The following is a 20,829-nucleotide window of genomic DNA, read 5'->3' on the forward strand; positions in this document are numbered from 1 at the left end:
AGCATTTAGAATAATGCATGGCTGTCACCATGTGGGGGTCAGCTGTTTAGAGACTTAGGGAAGGGAGTGAGGGGCCCAACAGACCTGTCACAGTGGCTCTGTGTTGCTTTAGCACAGTCAGTCTCATTAATGAACAGCAGCAGCTGGTCTGGTCAATGCCTTTTATATCCCGTCTGTAGCTAACAAAATAGTTTGTCCGCATTGGTAGCACTGCCCTCTGGTGGATGGATTATCAGAGCTGGCCAAGTGTGTGTTATAACAACTTCTAATTCCCTCTTCTTACAATCATGAAGTCTGAGGTGATCCCAGTTTATGGATACAGGGCCAAATAATGGAGTTATGCTTGCCAAAAATTTGGGCCAGTATGACAACTGTGAAGTCCTGATTGGTCAAGAAGTGCCATAAGAAACTAAAGAAAAGTACTCTGCAGCTTCTCTCTAGTGGGATAGAATCTTCACAGATTTGTGAAATCATGAGGAACAGTATTGTACGGAAACTCACCTTCTACTACACTTGTCTAATTCTAGAGTTATTTTAATTTTCCTGGCCCTCCATCTTAGAAATACCATAAGAAAGAAATAGAAACCGGGCTCAGGTTTGTTACAATTGTTCCTTTGGGTAGGTCTCCACTTACCTCCGGGTCCGGCGGTAAGCAATCTATCTTCTGGGATCGATCCCGGAAGTGCTCGCCGTCGACGCCGGTACTCCAGCTCAGCGAGAGAAGTACGCGGCATCGACGGGGGAGCCTGCCTGCCGCGTCTGGACCTGCGGTAAGTTCGAACTAAGGTACTTCGAATTCAACTACGTTAATAACGTAGCTGAATTTGCGTACCTTAGTTCGAAGTGGGGGGTTAGTGTGGACCAGGCCTTTTATTCTTCCCTACATCCTTCCTAGATATTGGGGTGACTGAGCAACTTGGTTAAATATTGGTTCCAATCCCTACTGTAGGGGGTGCTTCCATGGAAAAAGGTCCCACATAGACCCAGGGATGTCTCAAATCACTTGGGTAAGACATTCAACTTGCACTACACAGTCTTTCTGAACTAAGGTCACAATTCTCTCAGATTTACATAGTAGATCTTGAGTACTAGATTCCAGTCTCCCTATAGTATGCAAGGAGAAACCACATTGGCTTCAATGGGAGTTTCGGCCCAGGAAAACAATCAGACTGTAAGTTCCTTGGAGCAGGGACTGTCCTTTTTTACTGTGTTGTACAGCACCTAGCACAATGGGGTCCTGCTCAAAGAATAGTTATCAGTGGTTTGCTGTCAAAAGGGAGAGTGTATCTAGTGGTGTCTTGCAGAGGTCAGTCCTGGGTCCTGTACTATTTAATATTTTCATTAATGACTAGAATGGATAATAGTGCGTATGCTGATCAAATTTACAGATGATACCACATTGGGAGGGATTACAAACACTTGGAAAGACACTCAGAATTCAAAACAGGTTTACATAAAAGCAATTGTATTGGTGATGTTTATCAGTTTATAATTAATATTTAGTATCTTAACACTAATTTCTTAAGAGAACAGTGACAAATTGGACAATTGGTCTGAATTCAACAAGATGGAATTCAATAAAGACAAGTGCAAAGTACTTCACTTAAGAAGGAAAAATCAAATGCAAGGGGAATAATTAGGTTGGTGATAATATTGGAGGGATTTATAGTTGATCACAAATTGAATATGAGCCAACAATGTGATGAAGCTGCAGAAAAATGATAATATTCTGGAGTATAGTCACAGGAGTGTCATATGTAAGACATAGGAGGCAACTGTTCCACTCTACTTGGTACTGGTAAGGCCTTAGCTGGAGTACTGTGTCCAATTCTGGGCATCACATTTTAAGAAAGATGTAGACAAATTTGAGAGAGTCCAGAAGAAACAACAAACATGATAAAAGATTTAGAAAACTTAAGGAAAGGTTAAAAACTGGGCATGTTTAGTCTTGAGAAAAGAGGACTGAGGAGGGACCTGATAGTCTTCAAATATGTTAAGGGCTGTTATAAAGAGGATGGTGATCAATTGTTCTCCATGTCCACTGAAGATAGGACAAGAAATAAGGGTTTAATTTGCAGCAAGGGAGGTTTAAATGAGATATTAGGAAAAACTTTCTGATTATAAGGGTGGCTAAGGTCTGGAACAAGCTTCCAAGGGAGATTGTGGAATCCCCATCATTGGAGGTTTTTAAAAACAGGTCAGAGAAACACTTATCACGGATGGTTTAGGGATACTTGGTCCTGCCACAGCACAGGGGGCTTGACTTGATGACCTCTCAAGGGCCCTTCCAGTCCTACATTTCTATGATTCTATAAGATTGGGGCTTGTAGGCACAATCTCAACACAAATAATAAATAATAATAGAAGGTGATTAAGTTTTTTGCGTAAAGGGCAAGTTTACATAAAATCAATTGTATTGGTGATGTTTATCAGTTTATAATTAATATTTAGTATCTTAATACTAATTTCTTGAGAGACTTTGATTTAATAAGAATAGAATTTTTCTAAAGCTCTTATCATTGGCCTCTCTCCTCCCCTCCAAGTTAATGGGAGTTTTACCAGATTTCAGTGGAAGCAGAGTAAGTCCATTGTTGTGTGCTTCTGAAAATCCCACACTAAAGGTATGTCTATACTTAAAACGCTACAGTGCACAGCTGCAGCACTAGAACACTTCGCTGCTAACACTGCCTACATCGATGGGAGGGGTTCTCCTGTCGCTGTAGTTAACCCACCTCCCCAAGAGACAGTCAAAGGAAGAATTCTGCCAATGACCTAGTGCTGTCTATACCGGGGGTTAGGTTGGCATAGCTATGTCTCAGGAGTGAATTTGTCACACCCCTGAATGATGTTGCTCTGCCGAAATAAGTTCCCAGTGCAGGCCAGACCTAATACTTCCTTTTGTTTCAGGATTATACTCGCCTAATTTAATTAGGACTCCCAACACGCACCTGCAAGGAGCATTTTTAAATGAGAAAAACAGAAAAGAAAGCAAGTAGGAAAATTCACAGTAGGTTACAATTGCATCTTGATTGGATACAGTACCTAATATTGGTGCACTAATACTCCTGATGCGATCTTCAGTCATTCCAAGAAGCAGAAAGCCAGATGAAGAAGCAAAGATGATGGAAAATCCAGCAAAATGAAGTTACAGAAAGCAAAGAAATAAATAACCAAGCATCCAAGGCAGGGGGGAAAAAATGACAGAAAGCAAAATTACACTGTAAATGAAGGTGGATTTGCAATGGCATGTATGAAACTTAAAAAGTTTTGCACAAATTGTCAGTTAAAACAGATGGGGATGACTTTTTTGTTTATTACTAATACTTTTTTTTTTTTACCTCTTTCCAGTCAATTGTAATGTGTTGCAAACCTACTGTACAGCTCAAAAAAAAAAAAAAAAAAATCTCAAAAGGAGCATTGCTAAAGCTACATGGAATTCATTAGAAATGGGGAAACTGAGTTCAATAGGAAGAGAGGGGTACTCAGCACATTTGATAATCAGACCTGTTCTAGTTAAGCACTTAAGTATGTATGTAGCTTAAGCACATGCTTAAGTGATTTGATGAAACGAAGTCTTAGTTGCTTAAATATGGATTTAACAGTGAGATTTTCATAGGCACAAAGGGCATTTAGGCACCTAACCCCCTTAGAAAATCCCATGTTATATATCTAACTTTAGGCCTTAATAAACAAAATACATGCTTAAGACAGGGAGCAGTTTGAAAAGAAGCTAAATGTCTTCCTCCAAGTTCTAAATCTGATGGGTCTCTTCTCTCTCTACTAAATGCATCTTTCTCTCTTTAGTGTCAATGAGTTATATGCAGTATATACTGATAACAAAATAGACCACCAGGACTTTCTCCTGAAGCAAGTGTTTACATTCATGCTAGACAGACTGTAAACAAAGAATAAAATACAGATTTTTTTTTTTAGTTAGATGGCAAATAACTTGGGGCAAAGTCATCCGTTAAAATAACTTTGTTAACCAGCTGCTTTATAACTTGTCTTTATCTTGGCCTGGCTAGATGTTTTGTTTAGCAAAAGAGGTGAGAGAGCTCAGCAGTTCCCAGGAAGGTTTTGCATTGAACAATGATCACTAGAGTCACGTGTGCGAGGGGCTTGATTAAAGTCCTGATTTTAAACAGCAGAGGTTTGTCACCCACTATAATAATCGCCCTCCTCGCCCCAATTTCTAGCCTTTTTCATTGCTTAACAAAATGATTTAGCTAACATCCAAGAAGCAAGTGACATGTGATGCCAGCACAGTTTTATCATTCAATGTAACAGAAATCAGTACACTGACCTTAGAGACATCCTTTACTTTGAATCTCGCAACTTAATGCATCATTTTGATTTTAAGTACCCTCTTAAAAAGGAACAGAAATTTCTTTCCTGAATCCTTTGAATGAAACAGCCCACTATTCTAGCTTAAAGGATTATAAAACATTTGCTATGTCAGCTGGATCTCACAAAGGAATTTGTTTATATTTATGCACAATTATTAAAACACTTGCAGGGAAGTAGAAATACATACTCAGGCTCAGTACACTGTTGTCCTCATTGTCATTCATTCCAAATACATTTAGGGAAGTGGGAGTATTGTATGTTCCGTGATCTCCGTTGTGTGTGGGTCGAAGAAGCTTCCCTGGCAAGGTCTGATATTTGTTACTCTTCACATATGGTTTATTCTGTATTTTTTTTTAAAAATACAAATTATTTGTATGATATTTATAAAAAAAAAGGCACTGTATTCATTCAAGTGACAAGCAAAGCTATGTGAAGGTTGCAAATATTTTTTAAAACCATGGTTTTCTCCTAAGGGTGATTTAATTTAAACACAACAACAACAACATGTTTTTCTAGCTAAAAGGAAATTTGTGATTTTTATAAAGGATATAACACCCCCCCACCCACCCTCCAAAGCTATGGTAACACAGTGGGTACCTATCTACTATGTTAAAGTGTATTGTTAAATACATTGTATTTATTCTGTCATTAGAATTTCTTTCTTTGCCCTTCTTTTCCTCCTTTCCCACTCCACAGTTTCAGTGCATACTTTCTGGTCCATATTTCACTATGTTTTTCCAGTGTTATTTCCCCCCTCTTTTTTTCTATATGCTCCCTCCGACCTGCACCCTTACTACCACACAGAGTTGTACCTTAGTGAATGTGAACCCAGAAGCATTTGAGGTTCAATCAAACTTAGGCCAAATGTAATCACCCATCTCTAGTTGCAAGGTATAAATACTGATGCAAAACAAGAAGAATATTAAATAGAAGACACATTTTTACGAAAACCAAAGTTAGGCTAAAAAATGTTACTAAATAACTAAATATAGTTAAGATAATTTTCATATATTTAATGTAGTTTGCACTAACATTTTTTTTAAATTACTAATAGTTTTAACATAACTTTTAGAGGGAAAAGCATGGACTAACTTATATTTTAAGAGTCATTTCTGTTTAGAGTGGTCACATGAACTCCACTAACTATTCCATACAGTTTTTGCCTGTCTCATACTATAGCAGGTCCCAGTCTACACTCACACCCAGCCACAGTGCTTAGCACTCTACATAATGTCATTGAAGTCAATAGTACTATTCACTGTGGTAGTGTCTGTGCCTGGTAGTAAGTGTTCACAGCATGAAGCCCTCAAAACATCAACATTCAATATATTGTACTGAAAGTGAGCGGTACAAAGCAACCATTCACCTTTCTGTTGTATAGGCTAAGCTAAGTATAGGAAAACACTGAATTTTGTTACAGTAAACCTTGGTAAGGTCACCTATTCTGGTGGGCCAAGTTCTCTAAATAGGCATGATGGATGCATTAAAAAAACTGCATATGTGCCTGCAAAAACCGGTATTTGCGCATACATATCTCACTGTTAAGAGTCTAGTGAGACTATTTTTAAGCTGAAGTGTGGGTTTCACAGGTGTACTTGCTGTTCCCAGCTTTGAAAAGTTGTCCAGATAAAAGTGTTATTTCTCAGTAGAATATTGGTATCCCTATTTGTTCAGGGTTTCTTCCAAATGAAAGAATGAGAGGCCATCATTTAGGACTTGGTGCACATTCCAGAAGTGGGAGAAATTTAGAAATACCAAGTCCTCACTGGAGAAGTGCTGAGCACCCTTTGACTTTTACTGAAGACAATGGGAGCTGTGGGTGTTCTTTGGATCAGGGCCTTATTGCTAAATGTTTATTTTGGCATTATCTGAGAGTACATGAAAGGAATGGAATGCATGAGGATAAAGAATGCAAAACATATTTAGCCCACAGAAATATATCATGTAACCTCATGTACTAGCCCTACGTTTACTATGCATGCTCCAGGAGAAATACAATAGAAACCATGGCTTCTAAAATATACATGGGAAATGCACAATTGTTACCCAAGAGTAATGTGTAATTTACTTTACACAGCTATTATATTTCTTATGCAATAATTTTATGTAACTTTGTACATAAGTATTATTTTCATGTTTTGCTGCTAAGTTTTTTTTTTTAAATCCTTCCCCATCCCTCAAACTAGTGAGGATAAAAGGATAAAAGTGAGGATCCCAACTATTGCTGTGTGTCATATTTTTTACTCAGAGGGTCTTATTCAAGTCACATTGAAATCAATGCAATTTTTACCATAGATTTCAACAAGAGTTGGATCTGGTTTGTCTAGAATAGAACATTAGATGATGACAATCTGACCTCCATCATAACACAGGACAAATAACCTCATCAACAATTTCTGGATCAAAATGAAAACTCCTGTTCAAGCTGGCTATAGCAGCTCTTTTAGACAGACATCCAGTCTTGACTTAAAGACAGCAAGCAATGGAGAATCCATCACATGTCTAGGTAAATTGTTCCAATGATAAATTACCCTAGGTGTTATAAAACTGCACTGTAATTCTTTTCTGAATTTGTCTAGCTTCAGCTTTAAACCACTAGATCTCGTTATGCCTTTTCTGATGGACTAAAGAGTGATTAAAGAACTGATTTTATTTTCCTTATTAGACTGTAGAGTTTTTCCTCCCAAGTCCTACCCACACATTTTTAAAATGTCGGTACTTTAACAATACAAAAACAATTTAAGAGACACTGAATGAGAAGTGAAAAAGTAGCCACTCCATCAATGCACAATCACAGAAGGCAAATGTTAAAGGAGTTAAGATACAGTCAATATACCTCTTGTTCTACAACAGGTTCTACTGGTTTCCCGTCTACATGCTACGGAGTTGCAGGGAGGGTAATTTCAAAATTTGTTGGAAAAAAGTAACAGACAAATGTTAGTATAAACATACATACAACACAAAAGAACAGTTTTAGTTTGATTTCTAGACAGCGATTCTATTTGAAGATATTAAGAGGTCTATTCTCTCCTCATTCAATAATGAATAGCTCATCTGTCTTTCCCCAACCACTTTACCAAAATGACCTCCATCTAGAGTCTGTTGCCATCAATGGGATTTTTTGCTTTCAACTTCCACAGGAGCAGGATTCGACCTAAAGATTAAGAATTACTTCATCCAACACTTATTTATTGCTTCCTCTGGTGTTAGATATGTCAGCTGTTTAACAGACCACAACAATATAATATTATATAATGATCTAGGATAGGAAATGAAGAATATCTTATTTAATTGAAGCTGTTTGAAGAATTTAGGTAGGAACGTAATTATGCAAACAGTACTTTGGCAGGGTCAACAAGGCTAACTTCTACTTTAAAAAAGAAATGTTTTGGGATCTTTAATTGTTGCAAGTAAAAAGGACCTAAGTCTTAGACCCCATGTAAAATATTATACCTTCAGCAATACAATACCTCTACATTGGTCTATTACAGCCTCAATGGTAGAGTACCAACTATTAAAGCCTTGATTCAGCAAAGCAAGTAACATGTACTTAATTTTAAACACATGAAGAATCCCATCTATATTCAGCATAGCACTTAAACACATAGGTCCCACTGATTTCCTCTGAACTAGTCATATGCTTAAATTTAAGCATATGTTTCCATGCTTTGTTGATCTCGGGCCTAAACTCACTAATGCTATTTTCTGTGTCATCTTGTTGGTTTCTCCTCCAAATACTGACCAAGCCCTACAGTGCTTAGGTTGTCAGATCTGAGTAGCTCAGAGCCCAAATTAGAATACCTGCACACCTACCTTTGCATAGGCATCCTGTATAGCCTTTTAAAATTAATAGCATATTCATGAGCACATCAAGGAGAAAACAGACCTTTAAATTCTACAAGGAACTAAAAACATTAGTCCTTGATTCATTTACCATATGTATTACTACAATAAAATGAGTGCAAAATAAGTTTAAAACAAGTTTTGTTAGGTTACAGTTATATTAACAAATCAAAAGATCACAGAAAAGGTTTTAGGAAAATCTAGAAGAAATTAACCATATTTTTACTGGATATGGTTACATTAATTCCATTTTAAAATGATGTATCAATGTGCATGGATAAGTACTATTACACAAACCTAGTAAGTGTGTCATACAAAAAAAAGCAACAAAACTCAGGCAAAATTAAAGTGGCAGTGGGAGAAAACCTAAATTTAGCGAGTAAAAATATGATCCATTTGATCGTGTTGAAATAGTGAAAAATAAGACAACCTGAAATGCATTTAGCCTTGACATTAACAACACTGCTCCCCCTGTTTAAATAATGTAACAGCAACACCAGCTTCAATAATGCCACTTGTATCAGAAGTCTAGCTTGGGAAGAAACAAATATATTTACAAGCAAAGAATCAAACCACAATCCTGGGCAGAAATAATACCACAGCCGCAATATTTAGCAATTTGTTTTTAAATTGTGATCTAATTAATAGTTTAAAAGGTTTGTTACCATTAAAGTCCTTGCAACTCATAGGACTTAAAGTTATTTTAAAATACATAAAACAAGTGTATGTTAATTGTGTTCATGATTAAATCCATTTTAGCCTGAGCAAAAGCATTACAATTTGCTGATAAGGTGAAATTACACAGTGAATAATACTGTATAATATCATAAAACAGAATTGGCTAATGGTTGTCAATCAGGACCTGCTAAAAGCTTCCTGCTGTACATTTAATAGGAAAGAAGAATCAATATGCTCACGGTGTCAGATGCTGAATCTGAAGAATATACTACAAAAATCGAGCTATTTTATGAATTCAGTTAATGGTGAGGCCTGAAAAGGTCCGACTCTGAATAAAAACATCTACCTTTAAAAAGAAAAATATGAAAAAAAAAGTATATTGTTTATTTGTAGAGTAGCCCACTGCACAACTCTTGTGATCATGTGTCCTGAAACTTAAAGGCATATTGAGATGTGCAATTCAAAAGGATATTAATTCCCATTACCATTTATACACTGGAGATACTTCACGTCAATGCATTTTCCCTTGTTTAGCTGAAAAGCTGAATATTAGGATGTGTTTGTGTGGACAAGGCAAATACTTGGTTCATACTAAGCTCAGACATGGGGGTGGGAGAGAGAGGGTTTGAACTACAGTATCATAAGCCTTTTTTACATACAGTATTGTTGTTGATTATGTTTAGCATATGTAAACAGACAGGATATATATTATATAAATTGGCATTAATGTCTTCAGATTTCAAATTAAATGCTAAAAGTTGTAAATACTTAGGAACCAACCTTTTCCAGGGATTCACTCTGCAAGTCCTCTAGACTACTTGACATTTTTTTCTGTGGAACCCTAGAAAGTATAAAATAATGATATTGGAAAATTAAAACAACAACAACAATTAAAGCAAAATAATGTCTGTGGAATCATATACATTCTCAAGATGATACAGAAATGGTGTGATACCACTCTGGGAATAATCTGCAATTGATAGAAATCTTTAAAACCACCAAAACTGCAAAAACTGGCAAAGTCACCTGTAGATTACTGATGAACTAAGTGTTCTGTAGATTTCAGTTAATCTTGGTGATAAGTGTCGCAAGTAATATTGTTCTTACCTACTTTTAGTTTCCAAAGATTCCTCATGTGGAGAAATAAAGTTATTTGAAGGAACTGGACTGCTTCCACTGTTAATCAGAATAATATAGCTTGTTATAAGTGTTATGTGCTAAGTACACATTTTAATCAATTACATTGCTAAGTCAGCACTATAAGCATATACAACAAGCAGTGCATCCTCATCTGACCACATATTGTTAGCTTTGTACGAATAGGCAAGATTAAATGTAAATATCTGAATACGTTATTTAGACCTGGGAAAATTTACAAAACTAGGGTCTTACCTGATTTCCAGAGTTTTTTGTGGCAGTAAAGACTCCATAATTGGTGACAATTCTCCTGGAAGTACCTGTGTAAAATATGAGTCCCAGTTTGTGATTTTAGTCCATGTGTGTTTGAATCTCAAAACTAACCCACCAAACACACACACACATGTACAAATAAATTCACCTAGAGCCAAATTCTGCCCTGAGTTATTCTCTTGGAACCATAGTGAGATCAATCGTGTAGACCATCTCTGATATGGTGGAGCTAAAAGAAGAATTTACTCCTAAACAATATATTTGTTAAATACCTCGGGTTTGAGTAATTCTGCTTGGGGCTTATTCATGAGATTCCACTTCTTCAAACTTGCCTCAAATTCCTCTTCACTGCTACCAGACAGAATTCTCTCTGAAGAGCCTGGAAGAGTTAAAGAATAGAAGTACTTTAATAGACTAACTGGCTAAATGAACATTTGATGGTTCCTATATATTCTTTCTGCTTAAAAAAGCAACTGTCCTATACAGTATTTTTAAGTGAGATTTTAAAATGGAGCACTATATCTATATGTAAATAAAACAAACTGAATATTATTTTTTTTGTCACTGCACATGCTACATTTCTCTTACTAAAAGGCACATGCGTTAGAATAAGCATTCTCTATCACAATCCAGTTTCTCATGCTTCATTCCAAAGTGAAGTTATAAGCTGGCATTTATTCATAGAGTCATAGATTCTAGGGTTGGAAGAGACCTCGAGGGGTCATCGAGTCCAGTCCCCTGCCCTCATGGCAGGACCAAATACTGTCCACACCATCCCCGATAGACATTTATCTAACCTACTCTTAAATATCTCCAGAGATGGAGATTCCACAACCTCCCTACGCAGTTTATTCCAGTGTTTAACCACCCTGACACTTAGGAACTTTTTCCTAATGTCCAACCTAAACCTCCCTTGCTGCAGTTTAAGCCCATTGCTCCTTGTTCTATCCTTACAGGCTAAGATGAACAAGTTTTCTTACTCCTCCTTATGACACTCTTTTAGATACCTGAAAACTGCTATCATGTCCCCTCTCAGTCTTCTCTTTTCCAAGCAAAACAAACCCAATTCTTTCAGCCTTCCTTCATAGGTCATGTTCTCTAGACCTTTAATCATTCTTGTTGCTCTTCTCTGTACCCTCTCCAATTTCTCCACATCTTTCTTGAAATGTGGTACCCAGAACTGGACACAATATTCCAGTTGAAGCCTAACCAGCACAGAGTAGAGCGGAAGAATGACTTCTTGTGTCTTGCTCACAACACACCTGTTAATACATCCCAGAATCACCTTTGCTTTTTTTGCAACAGCATCACACTGTTGACTCATATTTAGCTTCTGGTCCACTACCACCCCTAGATCCCTTTCTGCCGTACTCCTTCCTAGACAGTCTCTTCCCATTCTGTATGTGTGAAACTGATTGTTCCTTCCTAAGGCCTAGTCTTCACTTACCGGCTGGTCCGGAGGCACGCCATCGATGTTCTGGGATCGATTTATCGCGTCTGGTTAAGACGCGATAAATCGATCCCGGATCGATCCCGGAAGTGCTCACAATCGACGCCGGTACTCCAGCTCGCCGAGAGGAGTACGCGGCGTCGACGGGGGGAGACTTCCGGCCGCGTCTGGACCGCGGTAAGTCCGGAGTAAGGTACTTCGAATTCAGCTACGTTATTAACGTAGCTGAATTTGCGTACCTTAGTCCGAAGTCCGGACTAAGTGTAGACCAGCCCTAAGTGGAGCACTGTGCATTTGTCTTTATTAAACTTCATCCTGTTTACCTCAGACTATTTCTCCAATTTGTCCAGATCATTTTGAATTATGACCCTATCCTCCAAAGCAGTTGCAATCCCTCCCAGTATGGTATCAACTGCAAACTTAATAAGCATACTTTCTATACCAATATCTAAGTCGTTGATGAAGATATTGATCAGAGTCGGTCCCAAAACAGACCCCTGCGGAACTCCACTTGTTATACCTTTCCAGCAGGATTGGGAACCATTAATGACTACTCTCTGAGTACAGTTATCTAGCCAGTCATAACACCCACCTTACAGTAGCCCCATCTAAGTTGTATTTGCCTAGTTTATTGATAAGAATATCATGCGAGACCGTATCAAATGCCTTTCTAAAGTCTAAGTATACCACATCCACCGCTTCTCCCTTATCCACAAGATTCGTTGTCCTACCAAAGAAAGCTATCAGATTGGTTTGACATGATTTGTTCTTTACAAATCCATGCTGGCTATTCCCCATCACCTTACCACCTTCCAAGTGTTTGCAGATGATTTCCTTAATTACTTGCTCCATTATCTTCCCTGGCACAGAAGTTAAACTAACTGGTCTGTAGTTTCCTGGGTTGTTTTTATTTCCCTTTTTATAGATGGGCACTATATTTGCCCTTTTCCAGTCTTCTGGAATCTCTCCCGTCTCCCATGATTTTTCAAAGAGAATAGTTATTTTTTTTAATTTAAATTAATTTATTTAAATACAGAAATGTACCCTGAAATTCTGGTACTCACAATCCAGTGTCATTTTATCCTGACGCAGAATATCAGTAATGACGATCAATAATGATTCACATCAACAGAACACCTCTCATTAAATTCTCTGTTTTTCAGCTCATCAATCTACAGAGTATTTTTTTTTTTTTTTTTTAACCACAGCAGTTGCCGGATCACTGATCCCCCAGGGACAGTTCCTCCACCCTAATCTGAAGATGCTGCACAGAACTAACATTTCCAGCTTTCATTTGACTTTAGTGACAGAGTACTTAAGCTAATTCACAATGAAATAAATCCATGTCACATGTCAAAGCAGCCTTTAACTCTGACACAGAAGCCTGCAGGGTAGATGTATGCAATTGGAAGGTAAATGTGAAACAGAGACTGAAGTGGAAAAAGAGACACTTTTCTTTCTGAATTATGTTCTCTTCTAGGCCTTTGAGTAGAGCAAGGTTTCCTTTGAGATTTAACCTGTTATAACAGCTAATTTCAATAAATTTTCAATAAAATTGCTGCAGAAATATAGAAAGGATCAAATTACAGCCAACTCTTAACTTGGAACTTGTTCAAAGACTGTCTGAACAGATCTTGTGCATGTGTGTGCCTTTACAAAGACTGATAAATGGAATAATATTGAAACAGAATGTGCAGTACTTTAAAATTTCCCACCATGAAAGCGGTTCTCTCAAGGCCATTCTAGGAAAAAAGTGAAGTACTCAAAAGGCATTGTTATTGTTGATAACAGTATAATCTCAGATGTACAATCAGTAATTTACAGCAAGACAAGTAGTACATTTTTAGGTTTCTCTGCCATAAACATGCGAGTCTGTGGATAATGTTAAGTGATGTGAATTGTACCCAGCTGATATGAACTGTATCTTCATTTCACTATCTTTTACTATACAACCTATGATCACTAACAGATATAAAAGAAACTGTCTTCAACTATGCTGTTCAAAGAAAAGGATTTATACTTATTAGTGGATGTGAGGCATACTTGGAGGATAAAATAGAAGTTACACAGCTATGTGTAACTGTTTGTAATGTTTTTTCTTTTGCCTTAACATGAGCTACTAATGTATTTTGCAAGAAGATCTGTCTCTGAATATGCTTTGAAGCTCTTCCCCATATAAACAGCCCAGATTTTTCTCAGAAAAAACTCAGCCACCACCAAATGCCCCCCAACACAACTAAAACCAACTCTAAACACCAACACAAACCCCTAGGACAGCTCCAATCTTAGGATCTTCCTCTGAAATATCTTTTCAGTTCTTTGGTGGTACTTCTTCAGATAATAAAGGTTTCTCTGGAGCAAACAACCAAATGCAGTACATTATAATGTACCAGCCTTTTTTGAAAATAAATAGGAGCTATGAAAACTTGTGTTCACTTAAGACACAATTCTGAATTCTGGAGAAAACAAGGATATCTGGTCAATTTATTATTCACATTATTCTATACTTAACGATTTTAAAGACTTTCTCCAAATGTTTTGCATTTAATTATAGAAAATTGGATCACTGCAAAAGGACTCATAAGAGTTTCATTATGTCTCTGGAAAGTGTTGTAATTACGTAAAACAAAATACTGCCTAACAACAGCAGACCCTATTCAGCTAATGAAAATGCATGACAGGTCAGAAAGCTTTTCTTTTGTCTTTCACGTCTGCTGAAAAAGAAGACTACTCTGGCTGCTATGCTTACTGACCTGCTCTTCAGATGTCACAATGTGGTGTTAACAAGAAGTAAAGGAATAACAGTATAGGCAAACTCATTGGCGACCATATTTCGGATCATATGAGACCTTCCAAACCCAACCTAACACCATAGATGCTGGAACTAGGGGTGCTGCCACATCCCCTTGCTTGAAATGGTTTCCATCATATACAGGGTTTACAGTTTGGTACAATGGCTGTCAGCACCTGCACTATAAAAACTGTTCCAGCGCCCCTGCCTAATGCAGTGAAAACGCCAAGTTTGGTGTTTAGTAAAATTTCAAATGGTGGTAATGGTACTAACTTAGGGTCTGACCCACAGCTTATGGAGTCAACTGAAGATTCCCATTAATTTCAATGGGCTTTGGATCAGGTCCTTAAAATGTGCATTTTGTGATGCATTTTTTTAAAAAGAGAAATTGCTTTGCTTATGCTTGGTCTTACCTTCATGGCTCTGCTATTCTAAATGCAGACAGGATGGATGATATTTCCTAGGCTTGTCTAATCAGATGGGCTAGTATTTCATGGTGGATAAATCTGTTTACTAAAATTTCAATTATCCCTCATTTACCGGACTGAGGTGGTTTGATCATAATCACCTATGGAAAACTATTGCCAGCTATATTAAGCCTTGCTGCTGCCACAAGGATAGACTATTTCCTGGTTTATTTGGACTAGTGTGCATTATTACCTTGTTAGGTTCAGAAGACAGCCAACAAACCTGCTGTTGTTGACTGAGCCCTTGTGATGTGAAGTGGAAGGTTATTTGGTGTAGCCACAAAGTATGGCTTCCTATGGGCACATCCTTAACTGTTGTAAATTATCATAGCTTTATTGACGTCAGTGGAACTATGATAATAGAGGTAATCTAAAAGTGAGACTACCCTAAAACACCTATCCCATTCTCAACGTAAGTGATGCAATGGACAAGGATGATCCCCAAGTACATCCTAATTAATTAAGTAGTGTTTTGTAATACATTGATAAGGCTGTAGTTTTTTCTCATATCAGCATTTGCCCAAATAGTCAGCTGTGAATATTTGTTTTGGAAGAATTTACTATACTCATTTAACAAATTATCATATGCAAAGAAAAAAAAAAGGTTCTCTTAACACTGATCAGCTGCATCCAAAAATAAAGTTATTTGTAATGAACCTACTGTAAAAACACTTCTTACATCAAGGAAAACAATGACCTGTACAGAAACATTGCACCCATAATTCTAGCTTGCTGTTTGACAGATGATCATTGTTGCTGCACTTGGAGTTAAATTGATATGAAAGAAGTCTGAATAGTATTAAAAGTATAGTGTGACTTATCATCATCCGATTAAGGTCTCCTGGAGCCATATTACACTACTGAAATTTGTGTCTTATTATTAATTAAAGAAGAGTATAATAAAAGAATTAAAGCATCTAGTCATGCACATTGCAAACCTATGTTAACACAAGCGCTTACTGCTTTTGAGCCCTCTTCTTCTCACTTTTGTTATAACCAATGCTGGTCTTGTCTTTAGATTCTGAGCTTTACTCGGGCAGAGGTTTTTTTGTACTCTGTACAAAATGGGGTCCTAATTCTTACTGGGATTCCTAAGTGCTAGTATAAAAACAAACAATAAATCTGATTGACTGAGAAGCTCTCTCGTATAAAGGAATCTTAATGACACCATTTAGAGCAACACAGAATTTCAGAATTACATTCCAACCTGCTATTGAATGATGTAAAACAAACTTTTAGGTTAAGACTTTTAAAACTGACTAAGGGATTCAGCCATACAAGTCTATATGAATGGGAGTGGTGTGGCTAAATCTCCTAATCAGTTTTGACCCTAGTTTTATGATGTGTAGTATAGCATGTTAACCAAAATTAAATGTCTAGAATGTGACAGATGAAAATTGTAATTTGCCTTAAACAGATTATTTTTTATGCCTTATTGTGTGGCCTTCTTTTTATGCCTTATTAAGGAATATTCATTACAGAACATACAATATTCAGGAAGACCACACATCAGACATTATCCACAACACTTATTTTACCATGAGCTGCTAACATTATCTCCTTCACCCTTCTGTACTGGCTTAGCAGCACTGTTAACTCCTCTATTCGACGGTCCTGCAAAAAAACATTAAAGGGAACTCATATTCAAAGTACCAAATTTAATACCATTACATTTGTAGATATAAGAAGTTATACATATTATTAATAGCTATACATTCACTGTGACGCCTGGGGATTTGTGCCTATTCTCAATAGGAATCATGTCCAGAATCCCATGTGCCTTGGATAGAACATTAATTCCTCAACTTTTAGCTGGCATTGTACATACTATCTGGTGAAATGTATGAATTTACTATTATATTTAATACCCCCAGATTAATTTGATACCAAATCAGTTATTTACAGAGGCACAGCAATAAAGAAATTTGGTTTGATTGAACTGAATCCTCAGCTGTTCAGGAGCAGACCTTGACTTACCTTGTTTACCAGCTCATCTCCCCCCGTCCCGAAGGTCATAACTTAGAGCAGCCCTACGGCGGTGTTAAGTTGCACTGGCTTGATTGATGTGGATCACTAAAGTACAGTGTGACCTGGCCACATACTCTTCCTACATTCAACATGCTCCCACACGGTGGGCCAGGAGGGGATGGTATAGAGTCAGATATGAAACTATATTTTGTCTGAGGATTTCCCCTTACTGAGAATCCCCAGTTCGCCCACTTAAGGCCAGATTTTCAAAAATGGCTCAGCCCGCAACAGCTCTCCCTAAAAATCTTTTGAAAACCTGGCCACATCAATGAGATGTCTGAGTGGGAGCACTGAGCTCAATTGGACAATCTGGCTTCAACTGTGGGTGCCAACTTCTTTTGAAATAAACTATCCTTAGTTATTAGTCCCATTTGTGCTGCTAGAATAGCACAAAGCCAATTGAGTGGGGCTGAGTATCTGGCTCAACATCCCCTTTTCTTCCTCCTGAAGTTGCAGCCATTAGAGTGGAAGAGCAGAGGAGAGGAAAAAACAGCATAGCAGAACGAAGAGCTGACCACTTGGCCTATCCCTTTAGGTGTCCCCTCAAGGTGTCAGATGTATTTGGGGCTTGGACAGTGAATGATGAAAGACACCACTGACTTTAAAGACACCAAGAATTTAAACTGACAAATAGTGTAAAGATTCTCAGCTGTCTAGGTACGTAGACTCCACAGCTTCTGCCTAAGCCACCCCTTCCTTGCCTTCCCTCCGAAACTTAGGATAAAAGTCATGAATTTCCACCATGAAATGCACAGGCCTCTGTCATTAGAGTTAAAGGAAAATCTCCACAAACGCTAGTAGTAGGGCTTAATTCCTCTTCATAGACCGGTGACAAGAGAGCAAGGCAACTGAGGAAGTCTGATTCAATGCAGCAGAGAACAAAAATGTACATGCCACCAACTAGTACATTCCCTAATGTGAGACCAAGGTTTATTGACAAGCAAAACAATTTCAAAAAATTTGGAGGAAATGCCCTCTAGTCTCTATGTTAGGATGGACTTCATTGCTCTCTGTTGGAATTTGCACAGGGTTCTCATAGCAGTCCAGACTGGCAACAACATTCATTTCTCTCTCCCACCCACAACACAAGGCAAAACAGTAAATTTGTAGACATGGAAAGTAGGAGTTTGCCAGGTAAGAGAAGAGAAGGTGCTGATGTTACATGCCCTAGGAAGTCTACAAAAAAAGAATTGGGCTTATAATAGACATCCAGCTTTTACCATAACTATGGAGACAGTAGGGTCTCTCTGTAATGAAAAGCAGACACTGGAATATTCACTCCAAAAAAGTATGCATGCATCTTAAACCTAAACAGAGCAACTTCCAAAAACCTTAAGCATCTGACTACTTTACTTGCTGTCCTAAATGGCACATGCAGCCACATTATTTAAGATGGCTGCTTTACAGACAGCAGCCATGTACCCCTATACTGGCCACTACTTAGCTACTTAAACACTCCATATGTGCTAATGGAATGGGTCTCCTGTCCCTATGAATACAGTCCCTGAGACTAGAAAGTGAGCAAAGATATTCCTCTTAGAATGCAAAATGTTATACAGCCTTGTAACAGCTCTGCTAAAAGATAACGCCACGGCTTTTATTGTCCGGATGTAAATTTTGGCTTTTTGACCATTTAAGCAGCTCAGCCTGTTATGAGTCACGTTCATTTATGAGGTGCTTAATTCCCTTTCAGTGTACCCTGCTTCCATATGAGGGTGTGTATTAAGAGGCTACTTGCCCACACCTCGCATCTATTGACATGGACTAACAACTTACTAATGCACACTCTGGCCTGCCTTTTTGCTATTACAGTGCCCTAATCGTAATTTTCTTAAAAACCTCCATTTAAAACCACCAAACTTTAATTTTTATTTCTTTATTTTTTGCAAGAGTGAGAAACAACTTAGACAATAAGTAAATGGGATTTGAAGCTGCTCAGCATCTTGCAGGATTGTGCCTTAAAACCTCCCACTCAAAGATAGTTCAGAAGAACTAGCATATAGTGGCGGAATCAAAAGGTAGAAACATTGTTCTATTTAAAGATGTCAAATTATTTCTTCTAACTTTTCTCTTGGCTTTTTCTGGACTCTTCTGGCTCTCTCCACCCATGAGTTCAGTTTCAGACTCAAAGTTCACTCTCAGCCCACTCTCTGGTGCAGAATCTAAACGGACAGTGTCAAGGCACTCCTGATTCTGATTCTGTAATGGAAAGCCAGGTAAGAGTGGCTGGAGGGCCACAAAGTGTTGCTGTAAGGTCAGTGAACCTTATAAGGCGGAGAAGGCGGGATGCCCGTAACCCTGGATCTCTGTTCCCCAGGCAAAAGAGCTCCCGGATGAGAATCCCATTGTAAAGATGCTGCAGTTGGGCTGGTGGGGAAAGGCAGCATCACACTTTCAAGGTTAGCCACATAAGTCCCATAACCCCATGCGACACCAGGCAACTCACAGTGATGTTGGCTTTATGAAAGCAGCATTTTAGATCATTGCAGAGATGCAATAAATTAGACCTTCTTGACACACCTCCATTATTACTGCAAAAGGGCAAGTTAATCCTAACCATTTCCTCACCTTTTCTTCATTTGCAGCTAACAATGATTCCATTCCTATCTTCAGTCGTTGAACTTCTTGATCTAAAATAGTTTTAAAATGTTAAGAGAAAAATGTTTATTATATTTAATCTCATTTCCATTCTATTCTACTTAGGTTCTCATACAGGGCCTATCATGGGCCATCTGAGTGCCCAGTACCTAGTATAAGTAAAGTTAAACTGGGACAATCACACTTTTTGGAAGTCTATAGCTCAGGCTTGCCAATTGCTGTCATATTAAAGGTGCTACGTATAATGAATACTATATAATGGCTTTTGTTTTAAACATTTTATTTTCCTAAAAATTTGAGTGGAAAAGATTTGACACCTGTTTCTCCTCTGTGTCATATTTATGGAAATAATTGTAAAAGAAATTATCTTCCAGCTGGGGAGAATGATCTATAGTTTACATGAACAGTGGTTAAAGAATATTTGTGAAGCCTGAAGATCAACAACAACAAACAATAAAAAAAGAAAGCCTGACATCCTGCTGTAATTCTGAATGTCTTCTTGTAGTCTTCACTGCACAAGAAAAAGGTTTCCGTGGACTCCAGAATCTATTAAAAACTTTCTAAATTTGAATAATTGAATAAAATCTGTGGCAAAAATGCCAACAGCAAATACAGAGCTGTACCACGCATATCACAATCTTTACAATGCAAGATTTGTAGGTTCTTTATGAAAGTGCATAGGCAAAAACTGTGTGTCTTCACAAACCTGTATTTCTGTAAATTTACAAAACTTTTACAACGGGATTTCTTAACTAATCATAGGCACAACTCTGCCATCAGTTCTCCATGTACTACTTCCACAAACTATCCCACATCCCCATTTGTACGAACCAAATGTAGATGACCAAGCAGAGCCTAAAAATATTTTATCTATCGTAGCTTCCATGCAAGGAACACACTCCTGGACATTTTTAAATTGACGTATTTGGTTCACAAAGAACTGTGCTACCAGTTCTCAAAGACAGTAATACAGTGGATAAGGAAATGGGAAAAAATTAGTGTTGCAAAAGGCGTTGTTAGCAAACCTTTTTACAACGAATAGTTTAAGGTTGAAAATTCAAGCTTCACATTCAAATTGTTTGTAAATACTTTAATTATTAATTTTAGTTATTACAAGTTCCATACATTTTGCAATAGTTGGCTATGATTAATATATTAACAAACATTCAAATGAAGGTACTGAAAACATCTTTCTCATGCAGAAAACAGCATTTAGT

General features: G+C 37.7%; 1 protein-coding gene across 10 annotated transcripts in view; it reads right to left on the reverse strand.

Annotated features, from left to right (window-relative positions):
- The window catches only part of PPFIBP2 (PPFIA binding protein 2), a 189,600-nt gene that overhangs the window by 15,547 nt on the left and 153,224 nt on the right, over positions 1 to 20,829 (reverse strand). For 9 of the 10 annotated variants that reach the window (XM_054025787.1, XM_054025784.1, XM_054025792.1 and 6 more), the window contains 9 exons: positions 19,583 to 19,644; positions 16,525 to 16,600; positions 10,551 to 10,657; positions 10,261 to 10,325; positions 9,976 to 10,044; positions 9,649 to 9,709; positions 7,184 to 7,225; positions 4,535 to 4,688; positions 3,043 to 3,075 (listed from right to left, as the gene is read on the reverse strand). In XM_054025787.1, coding sequence (XP_053881762.1) covers positions 3,043 to 3,075; positions 4,535 to 4,688; positions 7,184 to 7,225; positions 9,649 to 9,709; positions 9,976 to 10,044; positions 10,261 to 10,325; positions 10,551 to 10,657; positions 16,525 to 16,600; positions 19,583 to 19,644 — 669 coding nt within the window. The remainder of the gene's footprint in view (positions 1 to 3,042; positions 3,076 to 4,534; positions 4,689 to 7,183; positions 7,226 to 9,648; positions 9,710 to 9,975; positions 10,045 to 10,260; positions 10,326 to 10,550; positions 10,658 to 16,524; positions 16,601 to 19,582; positions 19,645 to 20,829) is intronic. The other variant, XM_054025790.1, reaches the window with a different exon arrangement.

Source organism: Malaclemys terrapin, chromosome 4 (genome assembly GCF_027887155.1).
Source record: "Malaclemys terrapin pileata isolate rMalTer1 chromosome 4, rMalTer1.hap1, whole genome shotgun sequence".
In the NCBI taxonomy this organism is placed as follows: Eukaryota; Metazoa; Chordata; order Testudines; family Emydidae; genus Malaclemys; species Malaclemys terrapin.